A 21,183-nucleotide genomic window follows, 5' to 3' on the forward strand; every position below is an offset into this window, starting at 1 on the left:
ATATAAACAATCAAACCTGTTTCATCATAAAGAGTCAAACCTGTTTCATCATTATAAACAGTCAAACCTGTTTCATCATTATATAAACAGTCAAATCTGTTTCATCATTATATAAACAGTCAAACCTGTTTCATAATTATATAAACAGTCAAACCTGTTTCATAATTATGTAAACCATCAAACCTGTTTCATCATTATATAAACCATCAAACCTGTTTCATCATTATATAAACAGTCAAATCTGTTTCATCATTATATAAACAGTCAAATCTGTTTCATCATTATATAAACAGTCAAACCTGTTTCATAATTATGTAAACCATCAAACCTGTTTCATCATTATATAAACCATCAAACCTGTTTCATCATTATATAAACAGTCAAATCTGTTTCATCATTATATAAACAGTCAAACCTGTTTCATCATTATATAAACAGTCAAATCTGTTTCATCATTATATAAACAGTCAAACCTGTTTCATCATTATGTAAACCATCAAACCTGTTTCATCATTATATAAACCATCAAACCTGTTTCATCATTATATAAACAGTCAAATCTGTTTCATCATTATATAAACAGTCAAACCTGTTTCATCATTATGTAAACCATCAAACATGTTTAATCTTCATATAAACAGTCAAACCTGTTTCATCACTATATAAACAGTCAAATCTTTTTCATCATTATATAAACAGTCAAACCTATTTCATCATTATATAAACAGTCAAACCTGTTTCATCATTATATAAACAGTCAAACCTGTTTCATCTTCATATAAACAGTCAAACCTGTTTCATCTTCATATAAACAGTCAAACCTGTTTCATCATTATATAAACAGTCAAACCTGTTTCATCATTATATAAACAGTCAAACCTGTTTCATCTTCATATAAACAATCAAACCTGTTTCATCTTCATATAAACAGTCAAACCTGTTTCATCTTCATATAAACAGTCAAACCTGTTTCATCATTATTTAAACAGTCAAACCTGTTTCATCATTATATAAACAGTCAAACCTGTTTCATCATTATATAAACATTCAAACCTGTTTCATCTTCATTTAAACAGTCAAACCTGTTTCATCATTATTTAAACAGTCAAACCTGTTTCATCTTCTTATAAACAATCAAATCTGTTTCATCATATAAACAATCAAACCTGTTTCATCATTATATAAACAGTCAAACCTGTTTCATCATTATATAAACAATCAAACCTGTTTCATCATTATATAAACAATCAAATCTGTTTCATCATATAAACAGTCAAACCTGTTTCATCATTATATAAACAGTCAAACCTGTTTCATCATTATATAAACAATCTAATCTGTTTTATCATATAAACAGTCAAACCTGTTTCATCTTCATATAAACAGTCAAACCTGTTTCATCTTCATATAAACAGTCAAACCTGTTTCATCATTATATAAACAGTCAAACCTGTTTCATCATTATATAAAAAGTCAAACCTGTTTCATCATTATTTAAACAGTCAAACCTGTTTAATCATTATATAAACAGTCAAACCTGTTTCATCTTCATATAAACAGTCAAACCTGTTTCATCATTATATAAACAATCAAACCTGTTTCATCATTATATAAACAGTCAAACCTGTTTCATCATTATATAAACAATCAAATCTGTTTCATCATATAAACAGTCAAACCTGTTTCATAATTATATAAACAGTCAAACCTGTTTCATTATTATATAAACAATCTAATCTGTTTAATCATTATATAAACAGTCAAACCTGTTTCATCTTCATATAAACAATCAAACCTGTTTCATCATTATATAAACAGTCAAACCTGTTTCATCTTCATATAAACAGTCAAACCTGTTTCATCATTATATAAACAGTCAAACCTGTTTCATCATTATATAAAAAGTCAAACCCGTTTCATCATTATTTAAACAGTCAAACCTGTTTCATCATTATATAAACAGTCAAACCTGTTTCATCTTCATATAAACAGTCAAACCTGTTTCATCATTATATAAACAGTCAAACCTGTTTCATCATTATATAAACAATCAAATCTGTTTCATCATATAAACAGTCAAACCTGTTTCATAATTATATAAACAGTCAAACCTGTTTCATCATTATATAAACAATCTAATCTGTTTAATCATTATATAAACAGTAAAACCTGTTTCATCTTCATATAAACAATCAAATCTGTTTCATCATTATATAAACAGTCAAACCTGTTTCATCTTCATATAAACAGTCAAACCTGTTTCATCATTATATAAACAGTCAAACCTGTTTCATCATTATATAAACAGTCAAACCTGTTTCATCATTTAAACAGTCAAACCTGTTTCATCATTATATAAACAATCAAACCTGTTTCATCATTATATAAACAGTCAAACCTGTTTCATCTTCATATAAACAATCAAATATGTTTCATCATTATATAAACAGTAGCAACCACATAGCACGGCTAACATTCCTTCAATCTTAAAATCAATATATAAACTTTCATACTTGCACAATTTACTAGTATGTCACAATTTCAACAAGAATTTTGTTTACTGATATTTCATTAAAGAAATTATTATGTTTCTATCAAATGGCCTTCACCATCTGCCTCTCCCTGATGCTCATATTCCTGAATTTTTCAGCTTTCTGGCTTTCTGCCTAAATCATGTAGGTCATAAAATATTATTCAAGTGCGGAGACCAACTAATATTGAAAGTGTTTTGGCTTTTGGGCTTGGTTTTGACTCCTTCAGATAGGACTGATTCCCATTCCAAGTTTAACTTTAACCTTGCTACATCGTGACTAGGGCTCTTTTTTACATGTTTAGAACTTAAGTGTCTGGTCCAAACATTTTACCACACTCCCTGTACACTAGACCATGACAGAGTCTTTCTCTGCCTCTTTCCTTGAGACTATATTTGGGCGTCTTTGCCCATTTACTGTAGATTATTTTTCAAGATGACAGTAATGTTAAGCTCTGATAAATGTGACTTGGCCTAGAGAACAGAGGTCAAAGGTCAGGCTGTCTGTCTTCATAATCTGCTCTTTTCGAGACAGGTCAGTAAAGGATAGCCATGTTTATATGAGAAAACAACCAAGAGCACTAATAATCAGTCAAGGGTACGACGTCTATGATATGGTCAGTGTGAAGTTAATGACTGAATCCATAATATTCAAGATATTTAGATGTTGGTTTAATGGAAGATTTCTAATTGGTTGAATGTCACCAAAAACATGTCTGGGTCTTATTCACACCAATAAATAATTAAATTACATAAATAAATTGTGGTAAACATCAGTTAAGATGGCATTCCAGGGACCAGTTTATGGCAGGGCCCCTCTCTAACTGCTGGTGTAGAAGATGTGCCACACTGTGATTGGATCCTTGGTGAATGAATGTAAACAAATGTCCAGCAACATCAGATAAGATGCTAAGACAACTGCCAGACACCTCTTACAGGGCATGAAGGGGGACCTTCTTCACCCACCACCACCAAGGAGAGGACTTCTCATTGGACTACAGGTTGACTTTAACTCATCAATCTCATTCCTAATGTTTAGGCAAGAACTGTTATAAAATATCCTTCAGGACCTCTCGGACGCAGCAGTATTGCAGGGCCACAGAGATCTATACATACCCGTGTTTGGAGGCCTTAAGTTAATATAAACTTCAACATATCTACTCCATCTTCATGCAAAGGACAGTTTATGTTAATGATTGTTGACTGTTAACACAACAGTTCATGGGACAGACCTATTAACAGATAAACGAATGCGTGGACGATGACTTAACCATTTCTTATTGTGTTTGGTCTCTATCTGTTCCATACAATGCCTTTAATAATTTGAAAGAGGGTTGGAAATGAAATAATGCATGGGTAAAACGTTAAAGACTATGTTTTAACACTGTACTTTATGCTATGTAAATGAGTTCCACACTCGGGTGGGCATCGGAAAAGTGCCAGATTTCAATCTCCTCCTCATCAGAACAGGATAAATATGTCCCTCGGGTAGATACACCATTGTTCTGCGTTTCCAACTCGACGGGGAAGGAGACACCAAGAGACACACCACGTCCTGAGTTTATGACCTGACGAGGAAAGAGACTACAGGATAGTTTTGGTTAGGCTTTTGCAAGCAAAACCTTTTATATTGCGTTCGGCTGCACTCTAGCTGAAAAAGGGCCCCAGCATTGAGGGACCTTATCTGACCCTTACGGCTCCTCCAGCAGCTTAGCCCAGTCCACAAAGGACCTCTGCATCGGCAGACATTGCCCGTCCCATACAGCTCCTCAGTGACGCAGCCAGCCTGCAAAAGACCCTGTGAAGATTCAACTGACCCAGCTGCCCGGTCTTCTCTTTAAGGACCCTCTTGGCGCAACCAAAGTTCAGCATCCTCCAGCATGGCAACGACTACTGGATCGCAACTCTGCGTCCTTCCCACTGCACGCTACCTGCATCGCCAGTGGAAGACGTCTCTACTTCTGGACTGATCACCCGACTTTATCTGTGTAAAAAGAAAGATGTGTGCATTACTGTAGGCTCGTTTTATGCAAACTTGTTCGTTAACAAACCAGCTTGTGAAGTCACCAGTACAAATATTAGATTTTTATTTATTTATTTATGTGTAGCTCACAATCAATAGACCTGTTAATACATGCAGTACAATAGCCTAGTTTCCATCCACCTTTTGCGCTATTTTGTTGCCGACAAAGTGAAAATGTCTTCTGCCCGTTTCCATTCAAATGGACTTTTATGGATAAAAATGGTGTGCGTGATGACGTCATGCCTAAAAAACACTTTGTCGCACAAGTTTTGGTTTAGCGCAACAGAAATCTGCCCTGAAGCTGTTTCCATTCAGAAATGTGTGTTTATCGCTAATTCGCCCCAGATGTCCCTATTTTCTGTCCTCTGAAGTTTGGGTAACATGGGGAGATTATAGAGATAATTCATTGATATTAGCCAGTTTACTGTCAGTTTAATTAACAAATAAAAGCAATCAGAAGAGGAGGAATTGCAATAAAAATGGAGCAGTCGCCCTTCTGATAGGACTGTAATATTGGTTCTGATGTTGCGCATATCGCAGGTTGGCGAAAGCGGATCCTCATGGCCCTGTTCTGGCAACCTGCCGGCGAAAGTATTGGGGGACAATTTCTGTCTCAGTATAAGGGGCATCAATCGATGTGTATATGATGTGTGCACAGCTATTAAAGAAAAAAATATGCAGTGTTATATTTTGGTTTATGATACATTCCTGATATTCAATATTTTGAACAATCATCTAATCTGAAGCATCGCCATCACAACTGCATCCTGTCCCGCATATTTCTCCAGCAACTTTTAGCCACCAACTGAACTTGATTGTCATCTAGAAGTAATTTTAGCGCCATAATGCAATTTACATTTTCTGAAGATGTGATCTGAGGTAAAGAGGGTTAAATTTAAAGTATTTAAACATTTTAAAATGTTCAAAAGCTTGTTTTCTGAAAGTGAACTCGGCATGGGACAAATAGTTCTTATAGTTTATAGTCTTGAGAAAAGTCTAGAACATTCTGAGAATCATTCAGCCGACTTTATTCATCTACAGAACAGGGTACGGCTCATTTAAGTTTGTGTAAAGAAAAGCATATATAGGTCTAAACATATATATATTTTTCGTTTGTTAATTAATTTTTTTAATTGAATGTTTTTTTCATTTGGTAATTTATTTTTAAATTTAAAGCTTTTTTTGTTTGGTAATTTATTTTATTTAATACAGGGGATTTTGCCGGCATTTTTTCAAAAGTGAAACTAAACAATGATTTTATAGAATTGGGTTGATTTTCTCCTAGTATTGTGTATTTATTTTTTATTTAAAACATGTTTGTGCACAGAAATGATGTTTTTAGTATTGTGGGATAATTCCATGACTGCCATCTATTATTTTGAATGGTGTGAATAAATAGATGGATTCCACGATTAAATGAATCGCAAACAGTGGCCATTCATTGGTTCTCCTTGCACTTGTTAATGACCGGTGCATGATACGAGATATTTGTGATGCACTCCTGGAAGTGTCACGTTTGCAGATTGGCTCTATATGTCGTAAAGATCAATCCATAATCACGTTCAATAAACTGGCTTTCAAGGATGTATACTGTCATCATGATTAACACATTCTAACGATTGGGGTCTGTCATGTGACACTATATTTTTGCATTAATGCCAATTTTCTTGACAAAAAGTGTTTTCAAACCAGTTTTTCATGACATTTGAAGTATTGACATAAAATGTATGCGCTTGAGTTAAACGGAAAAATATTATGTCGACATTTGTGAAATTTTAGCACTAATTTGCGTTTCCATCAGCTTTATTTTGATAAGCTAAAACATTTTTCACAAAATATCCTTGGATGGAAACGTAGTTACTGAGACATCTGTCAAGAATTTAGCCGAGTAAGTTGTTGAAGTATTGTGCGGTAGCTGGTCTGTGTTGGTCTTAAAGGAATATGAAAATTCTGTCATTATTCATACATACCCTCATGTGGTTGCAAACCCATATGGACTGTTATTTCTTCTGTGGAATACATTCTGAAGAATCTCCACACAGCTCTTTTCATACAATGGCAGTTCACAGTGACCACATCTGTCAAGCCTCAAAGGTCAGCGAGAGCTGTGTGAAGATTCTACAAAAGTGTTATTTGGTGTTTCGCTGAATAAAATAACAGCACACAGGTTTGAAACAACACGAGGTTGGGTCAATAATGACAGCATTTTCATGTTTGGATGAACTATCCCTTTAAATTGAGTGTGTCAGAAAAACAGCATGTCCAATATTTAGCAGTCTTTCAGGAAGACTAATTCTGACTGTGTGGCATCTGGGTGTATGAAATCGGAACGTCTCCTCACTTCACAAACATCGTCCCGGGAGAGGTGCCAGATCTACCTTTAGATTCCCACCAATATAGGAGCACAGGAACCCACAACCAGCAACACCAGGTTCAGGAGTGTCCTGATGCTCATGAGGCGTCACCATCCAGTTGCTGCACCAACACAACAAACATGCAAACCTGGATGGAGTTTACCATTGTCCAGAACACCCCCACCACTCCAGTTGCAGACCATTCAGATTACACCTCAAGACCCGCAGGTTGTGGAAATCGATAATGATGGACAACATTCATGTTGATGGTCAGCATCAAACTATACTGCTAAAAATCCTTTATTTTATATTTTTTTACTGTTTTTCTAATTTTCCAGAAAGCAATATCTTAATATTCTTAAAACAAGATGAGTTTACATTAAAAGCAAAATTACATGTGATATAAAAAGTTTTCAGAGAATAATGTAAATCTTGAATTTTTTACAAATCGCTGTTACGGTTACATCATGTTGCTAGGTGTTGCTAGCATTTTTTTAAGCATGTAATTAGGCATTGCTAGCACGTTGTTAGGTGTTGTTAGCATGTTTCCACTTGCCAGGTGTTGCTAGCATATAGCTAGGTGTTGCTCGCATATTTCTAGGTGTTTCTAGCCTATTTTAGCATGTAGCTAGGCATTGTTGTTAGGTATTGATAGGATATTTCTAGGTGTTGTAAGCATATTTCTAGGCATTGTTAGCATGTTTTTGCATGTAGTTAGGTGTTGTTTACATGTTTTAACATGTTTCCAGGTGTTGGTAGCATGTAGCTAGGCGTTGCTAGCATTTTTAGCATGTAGATAGGTGTTGCTAGCAGGTTTTAGCATGTTTCCAGGTGTTGCTAGCATGTAGCTAGAAATTGCTAGCATGTTGTTAGGTGTTGTTAGCGTGTTTCCAGGTGTTGTTAGCATATTTCTAGGCTTTGCTAGCATGTTTTTGCATGTAGCTACTAGGCATTGATAGCATATAGCTAGGCATTGGTAGCATTTACTTTTAAAGGTACTCAAGTTATTCGGCCAAAAGTAGTAGCGGTTTTCTCATTTCCTTGTTATTATTGTTTGATTAATATGATATAGCCTACTAGACGGTGCTCAATTCGGTTACATGTACACTTCATGTTCAGAAGAGTTAAATGAATACATAGAATAATTATACAATTGTGAAACACCTTGACTGAAATAAATGTTTACACACCATACAACTTTTCAATAAAATCAGATTTTATTTATATACTTAGTTAGCCATGTCATAATTTATTTATCTGCTCAAAAGTGAGTCATAAATATGACTATCACCAGTTTAAATGGCTTTGTTTAGTTGATACTGGTACAATAATAATGGATCTCTCAGAGGCTCAGAGTCTTACACAGATGTGACCACCAGAGGTCAATGGCAGCCTGCAAGTCACCAGAGACTTGGAAAATCATATTTTTGTGTTATTTTTTTATGCATCAATACAATTAATAAAATATTTTCACTTTGCATTCTGTCTTTTTTTGTTTTTCTATTTTAATCTAATGTAAAATGTTCCTGCCACTTAAAATGAATCATGAATTTCCACCGATTTCATTATAATTGTTACATTTTTTTTTATTACATTTTTGATGAACAAAATGGCTGAATTTAGATATGACTTTATATATATATATATATATATATATATATATATATATATATATATATATATATATATATAATCTTTTTTATATTATTATTTTCAGTTTGATATACCAGTAAAATGACGTATAATGGAGGATGGACACATTAAATAATGAATGAATCAATACAACAGAACGATGACGTCATGGATCACAGTGACGACGAACCCGCTCAAGTTCTGACCAGAGATCAGCGTTCAGACCTTTCAAAGTCCATCTGCTGTGTGCTGCTGCTGCATCACAAACAGCCTCCCATTCCCACTATAAAGAGGCTTGTGTGACAGACACATGTTTTGAGTCTAACAATACAACAAACGTAAAAAGAGGTTCGTTGAGACTTGCAAATATTATTGTTTACAGTGACTGGTACTCCCCGGACTGCGCAGTAGCTCCGCCCACAACACGCCGGACGCGGTTAAGCCCCGCCCATAAAGGGGGACACGACTGTCGTCATCTGAATTATCGGTGAGAGGGAGCGTCCTCTGAGGTCACAACTTTGATTGACAGGAGATTACAGTCGTTTGAACCAATGATGACTTCAGATTCTATTTTGTGGGCGTTATTTCCTGTAAGGTTTTGCATGACCATTTTTTCCCCCGTTAATTGCTTGGGTATGTGTTTGAAACAAGACCGGAGAGAAGGTACGTATATTGTAATTGCATTTTACACCCCTTAAATGTTGCGAGGAAGTGAATAACATAGATATGATGATTAAAAATGGGTGGTTGGCGTTTTTGCTGCCTTATATTGCTAGCTTGCGTTTGCGTGAAATGATCAAGTCATATGCAAACATATGCCAAGAAATCTTTTCAAAAAGTTTGTTTTCATCTCTGTAGTATCTAACGGATTTAACGGACATTCGAATGCACGCCTATTGAAATGATGCGACGTTCCCGCTCATCCAGTTCAAATTTGACTGCTGGATTTTAGTTTCTGTCAGCTGCTGTGGATGAACCGATGGCGCTCAGCTGGACATGGCCAATCCACACCTGGCTGATCTGTCCCAGGCCTGGGAGAACTACTTGGACTGCCGTACACAGGGAGCAGATCTACAGGTGAGGATTAACTAAATAGATAACTTGCTCCAAACCGCCATTGAAGATACAGGGAGTCTCTACCCGAACACTTAAACTTTCCCAAACCTTAACCGTGAGTGAAAGGGACGCCCCATTTGGAATAACCCCGCCCTCTTTAGGAGATTCCGTTATAATAGTGCACATCCGAGGTTTTATTGCGGTCACGACGCAACTAACGATTATTTTGACAATTTAATATTCAAACAATTATGGGAATATTCGGGTGATTAATCATTAGCTCTTAACTGACTGCTCAGCTTGTATCCGGACTTAAAAGGTTGTATTAAAGTGCGTACTAACAATAAAGAGGACAAATGAATCTTTTAAAAATACCTCTAAATGACATTCACCGAATTAAAGGGAAAAATCTCCTTTTATAAGTTTCGTTCAGTAAAAAATTCACTGCAAAAATCATATTGTTTTCAAGTGTTTTGTCTTGTTTTCCATTTAAAGTTGTCTAAAATACATTAATTTGATAAGCAACATAAAATATATTCAGACTTGCTTTAAGAGAATATATTTTGTATATTAGTGTATTTTAAAATATTTGTTTTAAAAGAGTTTTAGATATTTATATTGGAAAACAAACCAAAACTAAAAATAATAAAAAACATATTTTTGCTGTGTATAATGGGGCGAAGACTCTCACCTTTCTGTTCACTTCAATCCATCTTAACTCACAAAAAAAACAAACTCTCTTTTATTAATAAAGCTGCGTATTGCCAGTTTTCTTCATGATAAGAAATGCACGGTGACATATATTATGATTCATATAACCTAACATATGTACAGTATAATTTTGTAATGTTCTATCATATAGCGTTCAGTACATACATGTAAAATGTGAGTTCTGTTTTGAACTGCAAAAGCAGAAGTGCAAAAACGTTTTAGAAATACAAAATAACCTTTTTTCAATCATCATGTTATCATAGTTATTTTTTGTATCTTTTTATCTTCTATTTATCCTTCAATGTGGCTCCGTTTAAAACATAGACTGTAAAAAAAGATGGACGACGCTCCTTCGCTCTTTTCCATTGGTGAGAACTGAAGCCGCCAGTGTCCCGATATGACGCTGACATCTTGGGACTTGATTCTGCGCGGTTGCGATTTCGGGACCAGACCTGCGCAGTAGTGAGCAGGAAGTAAAGCCGCGAAATCAAAGCCCCGCCCTCACTCTCGCTGAATCAATCGCAAGCACACGCCCCTGCACTTTTGACTTTTGACTTATGACGGTGTGAAATAATTAATTATAGAAATTTAGATATTAAATTTAAAGCTCCGATCTCCTCAGTCATCCGAAGATCCCGAAAAAAAGTCAGTTGGTGCTTCAGTGACTACTTCGCTCAGAGAACCTGTCAATCACAGCTGTCAATCATGATGTCACAGCAGCGTTTTATAGCATCAAATAACTAAAAACAAACACTTGAAATGACATCAACGTGATAGAAACGACAGTAAATGACAGAAACTATCTTTGGAAAAAAGATATGTGAAGTGTAATTTAATTGTTTAGTTGGTCTCATGTCCCGTTGAATAACATGGGGAGGCGGGGTTTATGACCTATACTAGGACCAGCCACCGGGGGGCGATCGAGACATTTTGGCTTCACTTTTGAGGGCTTGTGCGGCACATTTGGTTTAAAATGTTGGCCTGTCATGTGTTCAACAGACCCAATCCATGTTCAATGGAAATGTATATATTGTTTGAACAGTAAAAAAGCTTTTGTGACTCATTGTACATTTTTAAAGCATAATCCCCAAGTAAAACTGTTAATCATAATAATTTCCCCTAAAAATTTACATTTACATTTATGCATTTGGCAGACGCTTTTATCCAAAGCGACTTACAGTGCACTTATTACAGGGACAATCCCCCCGGACCAACCTGGAGTTAAGTGCCTTGCTCAAGGGCCCAACAATGGCATCTTGGTGGTGCTGGGGCTTGAACCCCTGACCTTCTGGTCAGTAACCCTGAGCCTCAACCACTGAGCCACCACTGCCCCTAAAAATGAAGAAGGCTTGGCCATCGTCCTAGAAAAATTGTGCCAGTCTGAGATGCATTCTGGTGTGCCTGTCTTTAAAAACTGGTTTTCCACTACAAGCCCAGTTTTTCATTTAGTGCTCCGGTATTGTGAAGTCAGTGTCTATACATGAAATTGGTGGAAATCTGAAAGCTCGTTAAATCTCTCTGTTTGTCAGGCTGCAGACCACTGTATCTTTGATTTAGTTTCTCTAAGCAAGTGTGGGTTTGTGTTGATTCACGTGTGTTTGTGGTTGTGCATTCTCACACTTTCACGTTCCTGTAATAAGGTTTCACCTTGATGATGTTCTTTTCAACACTTCAACACTAAACATTGTACATCGATTGTGTCTCCCTTCCTGTTTCCATCCATTTGCATCTTCTGAGTGGTGAGGTTCAGAAGCTATTCAGGTTAGTACCATGCTTATTGTGCAGTAAAGAAGTTAACCTGTCTGCATTTCTGGTTAAACTAAGCTGAAGTTAACTGGATGCGTAACACTGACCGCACACGTTTTTGCATTGCACCACTGACTGGTATTTCATTGAAAGAGACTTTCAACATGTCACTGTTGCTTTAAAGAAACGTTTGTGTGTGTGACATGTTCAGATTTGACTTGATCTTGATAAGAGGAATGTCATTCAGTGGCAGGATACTGGTTGGGGTTGCCATTTCTTGCTGCTTTTTAGTTCTTTATTGGTAGAAATAGTTTTTGCACCAAACTGTCAGGAGAGAGAGTGCTTTATTTCATCCAAGATTTGTTCTGTGTGAAGATATTGTTTGGTCGCAGGTAAGTTAGTTGTTAAAAATGTTTGATTTTGGGTTTGTAATGCTTCTAAGGTCTCATTAGAACCGCTTGAAACATTTTCTGTGACACACACATACACACACACACACACACACACACACACAGATCTTCTGCAGAATATCTAGAATAGGGGTCGGCAACCTTTTTGATATGGAGTGCCATCTTTTATTTTCCTAGTCAATTGCTGTGCCGATGTCCCCCATACACGTGTGTGATTTTTCCAAAGTATGAGTCCACTTGTGAAAATGTTTCTACTTTGCATTTTTCTATTTTAATCGTTTATTTTTCATGATATTATCAGCATAACAGTTTGAGTGAAAAATGTGTGCAAAACCTGCATGGGAATTTTCACAGAGCATCTTGTGAAAGAGAATTAATGAAAGTGATCCTGTAAGTAACCTGTAAATGATCATTTAAAAATAAACTATTATTATTATTATTGACTTTTAGAATTTTAAATACAATAGTAACATATTTCAATCATGCACCTTTAACTTTAAAACCCTCTGGCTTTTATTTTGACATTCTGAACTTCACAGTAGTTTAAAGGGGTCATGACATGAGAAACCAAATTTGCCTTGATCTTTTGGTATATAAGAGGTCTTTGTATCATTAAAACGTCCTGCAAGTTTAATATTTTAAGACGTCCTCCCCATTCTAAACGAATCATTTATTTAATCAAGCTCAAAATACAGCTCGTTCTGGATTCATGGTTAGAAGTGACGTGACGGTTAGAAGTGACGTACCAGCGTTTGCATATGACCGCCTCCAGCACAAGATAACTACGCTGTAAGCGCAAGACAACTACGCTCATTTCAGTATCGCCGTGCGCCTCACAAGTGTTCAGTCGATGGACAGCGAGCTCTGACAGAGACTACTTGTGCACAGGAAAATTACGATGCCACACAGATGTGCTGTTCCTGGCTGTGGTCAAACAAAACCTCTGAATAAGCTGCCGAAAGATCCAGGCGTCAGGGAAAAATGGATGCAGTTTATTTTTTGCGGACGTCCCAGTCACGGCAGTGTTAACTTAAGCGTTTGTTCTGTACATTTTAAGGATGACTGTTTTGAGAACAAATCTCAATATGATGCTGGCTTTGCCAGAAAACTGTTGCTCAAAGATAAGTCCGTGCCGACTATTCTGGGAACAACGACGGCGCAAACTGTAAGTAATCTATTTTAAACTTTAAACTACTTTTTAAAGCGCAATTTCATTTATTATGAATAATCACAGTGTTTTTACTTAGTTTACTTGCATATTGTTCTGGCTGGGAGCGTCAATAATTGATACATAGGCACTGGCGTTAGCCAATCATAACAGTGAGCGTTAACACTGAAGTCTTAAATGGAAAACGCCCCCAAAACAGACTGTTTGAATCAGAGGATGAGAAACAGGGTGGGAAAAGGTCATAAATCACTAGATTTTAAAAGTTTTTCTTAAAAAAAAAATATATTAATACTATAATTGCACCTAAGGGAACATAATAATACAATAAAAAAAACCCATGTCATGACCCCTTTAATTCACTTTGTATTCAAATTCTGGTAAAATACAACCCCGGTGCCATTGAGCTATTGAGCCTCTACATGTGAGATGTTGTTCGTGAGTAGCGCTCAAATATTGTGCAGAGCACCGCTGTGAAGGCTAAAAATAGCGCGCGTGTGTGTGTGCATGTGTGTGTGAACAGAGCAGCACCATTCACTAACACGCTGGAGCTGCATTTGCATTTTATATATTTATTTATTAAACACAGCCTTTTGTGATTCACAGAGTCTTCAAGTGGCTTTGAATAAAATGCACGAGTCATATGAACTACTTTAATGGTGTTTTTATGGTTCTTTTATATCATTTGTGGAGCTTGACAGTAACGAGCATGACTAACACACAGTATCGGATTTGGATCGGGCTCGTCGGACATATACCCGATCTGTCTAAAAGCTTCAGTATCGGAGCCGATACTGATCCAGGTAATCACTAGCACACAAGCAACAGCGAGAGAGGAGCAGCCTATTTTATCTTTATATATATATATATGACGTTTTTCACACCTGACCTGCATTCCCATCTATCTTAATGTAATCATTCCTCATGATCACGTAGGGTGTTTTCATCAGCTGAATGGGAAACTAAATGCTATTAATGTGTGACGAGACTCGCGCTGAGCGTGCAAGCCATTCGCGCATCACAGCTGATCAACTATTTAGCCCTTTTCGGTGAATCGCACCAGCAAAATCCTAAAACTTTATTTCCAGGTTTAATTGATATTTTTATGATAGACTTAGATTTTAATGTTTATGTTTTCACTTTTAATCTTTTAATGCAATTTTGAGTGTGACCATGGTTTAAAGAAGATCTCAAGGATTAATATTGGTGTTTTTCTTATTACGTCACGTGTTGTTTTGAAAACAAATGAAACACTGAATGTAGGCTGTCATCCGCGGAGCCTGACCGAAGCAAAGCGGGAACGTTTGCTCGTGCGATTAACTGAAAGTGAAGCGCTGCCGGCTCATGATGCGTGAATGGCTTGCACACACTGCACGAGTCTGTTGGATATACTGGATTCTCGTCACATTTTATCTTTTTGTTTATCCTCCTATTCGGCTCGTTAAAACACGCCATGAGGAAGGATTACATCAAGATATAGATCGGAATGTAGATGTGGAATTTCGTTTGAATATAATTGTCTACTCCACTCTTGCCGTTGCTGGCGTGCCAGTGATTACCCCACCGCTTGCCATAGGTTGCGACCCCTGCTCTAGACTGTATAAATCCAAAACGCAGTGTTTCTTTGTGTGATTATCAAAAGACTTTTAACACACTTTGATAAGGTGTTGTTTCTCTTCTATTAAAAACTAATGTGACGTAGATGTGATGTTTTAACTTGGGGTGGCTGTGGCTCAGGTGGTAGAGTGGGTTGTCCAGTAATCACAGGTTTGGCAGGTCGATTCCCGGCCCACACGACTCCTTGGGCAAGACACTGAACCCCAAGTTGCTCCCAATGTTAGGCTAACGCCTTGCATGGCAGCTCTGCCATCATTGGTGTGTGTTAATGGGTTAATGATATGCAGTGTAAAGCGCTTTGAAGTGCAGGCCTTGCAGACCAAGTAACAGTTTTGATTCTTGAGATTGTTGTAAAAACTTGTGATTTGAAGTGAGTATGTCTGTGGGAATTAATGTCAGTGTACCGTGTAGAGGCAGTTTCTGAGTTTGAGTTTGTTGAGCTGATAACTCTCAGATCTCAGTGAATGAGAACTCTTGAGTGGCTTAATCACATCTCACTTTTCAGTCCATCCATCACAAACTTTAATTACTGTTCTTTGTTTTAGTTTTGGACACTTTTTCATCTCAGCTTTGTTATCGTTGCCGTTAATAAAAAAATAAAAAAACCATTGTATTTAACAGTGTGGCTTAGTATGATTGGTGAGTGAAAACTGACTGCAAACTGGCTTTTAACATGCCTTGTTCTACTTTTTCGCAATTGAATATTGTGATATTTAAATATCATGAACATATTTCTTGCATATCGCCCAGCCCTAGGAGTGAATAAATCTAATTTATTCTCACACATTCAAAGTCATTACCCTTCTGAAGCAGCTAAACTGTGTCCTGGGATAAAAGGTGATAAAACACCAACATTAAACCTGTAACAACAAGTGATATATTTGCCCGGACAACAAAATACCCGACCGGTAGCCCATAATGGAGAGAATGCACGGATGGAGTCAGTTCATTGCCAAAGAGATGTTGCCCTTCACAATTGTAGAAAAGCCATCTTTTAAGACAATTCCCCCCAAATTTGTATCACGCTTCGCAACATAGCTTTAATTTAAAGCTTTACGCCTTATGTTACCCTAAATAAGTGCTTTACAGATATGAATTCATGAATGCATCACGTTAACCTCTACATGACGCCTGTGGACTATGCATAATAACAGGAACATTGCTTTCAGCAGGTGATTTTAAAGTCTTATTATGAATAAAATGAAAATGTATTGTTGAGGGCAGTGAATTTCTACTTAAGTAATGCTTAAAATAATAATTCAAAATGCAACTTCTCGATGTTTACACGCTGATAGTAAATAACACAAATGCACAGCATGCTGTCAGCACACACAACATTACAAAAAGTTGCATCTCTCAATTCATCACTTTAAAAGCTCCACAGTTTGTTGTTGGATGACCATTCCTGTCCCGTTTGTAGGATGTGTAGCTTTTAATGACTTGTGTCAGCATGCTTACATCTGTGGTCTTCAGTTACTCTGTCATTCAAATGCTTCCAAACAACCAATTTAAGTCACTTTATTAGTGGATATAAGTGTGGTAGATCAAATCCCTCTATTATATTTTGGAGTTTGTGTGTAACTCAAGTTTCACGTAAATTGAAAGTTCATGTTCACCAGTAACCATAGTAACAGCTCCAGTACCCACCCAGTCATAAGAGTTGTTCACATTTAGGCTTACAAACTTTTATGAAAAGCTATTTTATATTATGTATTTATATTACGTATATCATATTTTGCCTCATGCAAATAAAATAAAAAATTACATTTTTTTTTTTAACCGTGGATTCTAAATTCTTATGGTTAAATTAACCATGACATTTTTAATTGCAGTTAATAGTGTAACGGTTTCATCACGGCATCCCCTCTGCACATACAGGCTGTTTCTTTAATTAAACTGCAGCCTTATGCACTAATTGTCATACTTGGCCATATTGCGATAATGATCATTAATTGAGCAGTTCTACAATCATTTTATCCCAAATTTACCAATTTCTGCGTTTAACAGTTTGTTCCATTTCTATGACTGCATTCTACACCCTTGCAATGTGTTGTTGTGTAGAGTGCTTTTGTAGCCTTAGTTGTGTGTTGGTTTGTGATCTTTTGAGTTTTGTCTCACTTTGTCTCTCTCACTTCTCCATCTTTGTTTCTGGAGAAATGTGGAACTTAAATGTCTCCTGATACTCATCATCCAACATGCGCCAAATTAGGTCAGTCACAATTTTGACTGGAATAAAGGCCTTCCCCCATCAGGTCGAGGTCATAACAGCAGGCTCGGTAACTTGAGCTGGGCAATATGGCAAAAATTAATAAATCTCTGTTTTTAAAACTTAAGGATGATTCACAGTTAAAATTTTTAAATGATTTAAATTGCATGTTATTGATTAGAATGCAAGGCAACCTGATTTAGAGAAATCAAAGTTCTTTTGGTTATAGGAAACAAAGGTGTGCAATAAAAACGTGCACCACACAGGAAGTCTTCAACATAGTGTAAATGTCAAATAAATGAAAGTCTGAGAATCCCAGATGTTCCGAAATAATACAATAAAATAAGAAAACTACAAATACTTCTCAGCCAGTGTAGATATTAATTTGATCTAAACCAAGTCTATCTAGAAAGTTATCCAGATATCAATATCTATAAACGATCAAGTTTATCCAGACAGTACTCATTGTATATCAAACAATTAGTATGTATATTCATAAACCCCTGCAGATAGAGACGTGCCCTCTAGCGGTTCAAATGATGCAGTGCACTTGAAACATGTCACAGAAGAAAGCAATTAGCAATCTATCTGAATAATCATGGTAAAAGGAGCAGCGGATGTTTGATTCTCCCATAAATAGCCTATCCATATGATTTTAAATGAAGCGCCCGTAACTATCGTGTAACTTTTTATGGCTAAAAAGGAAAGAAAGGAGTTCATCAGCATGCACACACAGTGGCCAGTTATGGTCTTAAGCCGGCGTATACATGCATGATGGATGAAATTGAGCTATGATCACTCTGTGCACTGGGAATATTACCGCTGTCTTTTATATCAGACTCCGTGTTATTAACCTGTCATGTTCAATTGGAGCGCGCACACACGTGCAGCTGATCAGATCAGGAGCGGCATCAAGACAAGCGCTGTGAATCATTTTTCTCTTCCTTATTCAGCCTTTGGTGGATTTACAATGTATCTAAATATAGCGTTTGCAGTATTTCTATGCAAAACATCAATTAAAAAAATAAATCTTGTCAAAATATAAATTCGAATTAATTGGAAAAATTGGAACAACCGCCCAGCCCTATCGGTCACCATCATGGTGCACAAATGATCTGTAATAATCTGAACATTCAGTACCAGATGTGCCCATGACTCACAGGTTGTGATGCGGTTGTCATACACTTCCTAATCCTTTTATTCCATTTTAAATGAAACTAAATGCACCATCGTGAATTCTCCTCATAGTAAGTATAGCACAACATCAGAGATCTCAAACATTTATAATCCTATTAACACACTGATGAACATGCATTGTGAATTGGGATGAGTCAAGATGGTCGACTAGTTGTCCAGCAACCGACTAGTTGTTGTACTTCTAAAATGGGATGTCAAATAAAGATAGTCGAACTTTTACATTTATAGTGACAGATCACAGATTCTGTCGATATAACTTAAGCTGTGTTTCTCCATGCCTGATCTACAGTAATTCTCTCCATCAGACAGTCTGAGTTCAGGCAATAAACACAAGAACTGCTTTTGCAATAGATGAAGGAAAATGACACCTCTGCAATCGCACTGTATTTTTTCTTCGACTAACTCAAATAAACAATATCAGCACTGCCATGTGTGACTTCCTGTGTAGCATGCAGAATCTGAGCCATTGAAACAGGGTGAAAATGTGTTAATTAGATACTGCACGTACACACTAAAAGCATATGATCCACAGCAGGCTTTCAACTTGTAATGATCTAGTGCTAAAATGAGTCAAATCCAGATCATGAACTAAGAAAAGTCAATTGAAAGCCAAAAATGGCAAGTGAAAATAACTGTTACCAAAAAAATGATATTTGTAGTGATGTTGTGATTATATTAAACCTACAATCATTGTTTAACATAATCGTGTGCTACCGACAACATTAGACAGGAACGATTTTATGCCTTTATCATCTTTTGCTCGGAGTATTTGTTGCTGCTCATTAGGGCTGGGACGACGCGTCGACGTAATCGATGACGTCGACGCAAAAAATACGTCGACGCAAAATATGCGCGTCGATTCGTCAGACCAAAACAAAGATGGCGGCGCCGGAGAGTAGAAGCAAAACGAGTGGCTCCTCAGACTACCAGAAGTGCAAGGCGGCATGCACTCGTTCCTCTAAAGTATGGGAATTCTTTAATTTAAAAGGAAAAAATTATGTGATATGTCGTCTTTGCAAAATGGAGATGGCTTTCCATTCTAGCACCACGGCAATGCACCAGCATCTGAAGAGGCGCCACCCGGTTGCAGATGACAGAGCACCGTAAGTTTTTTTTCAACTCCCCACTTTGCACTCGATGTTGGAGTAGGCTATAATACGTTGTCGACACCTAAAGTTTTCGCTTATAGCTATTAATAATGCGCTTATAGCTATGAATGTCGTGAAAAATACATAGAGGACACTGACAACGCGCTGACAGACAGGACCAAGCAGGTAACATTTAATAAAGTCTCAACTTTCAAATTTGGTCATTCAAAGAAAATTAAACCATAAATAGGCCTACTATTTTGTGACTCTTTAATGTGTCGTGACAGATTGCCTCAGTTAAAGCTGCTCGTGAACCGATCATCTTTTCCTTGGTTAATTTATAGCATCAAATATGCTAAACATGAATGTAGCCTACATCAGAAGGACTGTTGTTTTAACCGCGGAAAGATGTCAGTACAGTAGCCTACAATCCATTATTCAAATTCAAATCCACCGACGTTAATCTTCTCTCTCCTGACTACTTTGTCGGACAAAAATGGCGTATTATGATTGATTGATCAGATCGCCAGTCAATCAAACTCCCAGCAAATGTTTTTTTTTTTTTTTTTTTGACTTTTTATACACCCCCACCCCCGATGAAACCGGTATTACCGGTGTTGTCACAAGTCGATTAATCGAATCGAAATCGAAGCGGACTGAAAAAAATGAATCGTTAGATTAATCGATGCATCGAAAAAATAATCGCTAGATTAATCGTTTAAAAAATAATCGTTTATCCCAGCCCTACTGGTCATGCACTTTGGCATGTTCAAATTAGAGATTTTACCAATCAATCAGTGCAATCAAGCCACAACATTAAAACCACCTGGGGTTCAAAACGGCAAGAAACAGCACAGTTGAATGAAACACAATGGAAGTATTGTTTTTATTAGTTGTAACTTGGCATTGTGTCTTTTAAAAGTTAAAAAGCCATTCATATTGTAGAAAAAATATTTAAATCCAGATGGGACATGAAGGTATCCTGTGTAGGTCCTATTTAGGTAAATCTCCCATGACCATCCCATCTCTCTCCTCTTCACCTGTGACTGACACTGAGCACCAGTGGGCGGGGCAAAGGTTGCAATGATGAAAAATATACATTGATATGTTGCTGAAGAGGCAGTCATATGCAGATGTGTTTGTCCTTGTGATGTCACAAGTTCCACAAATTCCAAACAAACTGTTTCAACAGCTCGGTTTAAATAAATGCTCTTTTTCTAATAAGGAGTACGTATTCAGTTCTGAAACTTACAGCATGTTTTTATAGTACAATGACCTCTTATATGTCAAAGAATCAAGGAAAATTTGATTCCTCATGTCATGACCCCTTTAAAGTTAATAAACTCTTCTGTTCGTACATCCTCCCTGCCTTCCTGTTTCTCTGTCCTTCTGTGTATTTCTGTTTTCATGACCATATATCATCCTCATCTTCTGTTTGCCTCATCATA

The 21,183-nt window shown here is 36.7% G+C and overlaps 1 protein-coding gene across 1 annotated transcript in view; it reads left to right on the top strand.

The window, feature by feature from the left end:
• The first annotated feature begins 9,535 nt into the window (after positions 1 to 9,535).
• Positions 9,536 to 21,183, top strand: part of LOC127617566 (lysosomal-trafficking regulator-like) — a 94,358-nt gene continuing 82,710 nt past the window's right edge. Inside the window, exon 1 of the mRNA XM_052089537.1 lies at positions 9,536 to 9,616. Coding sequence (XP_051945497.1) covers positions 9,536 to 9,616 — 81 coding nt within the window. The remainder of the gene's footprint in view (positions 9,617 to 21,183) is intronic.

This window comes from Xyrauchen texanus, chromosome 24, assembly GCF_025860055.1.
Source record: "Xyrauchen texanus isolate HMW12.3.18 chromosome 24, RBS_HiC_50CHRs, whole genome shotgun sequence".
Taxonomy (NCBI): domain Eukaryota; kingdom Metazoa; phylum Chordata; class Actinopteri; order Cypriniformes; family Catostomidae; genus Xyrauchen; species Xyrauchen texanus.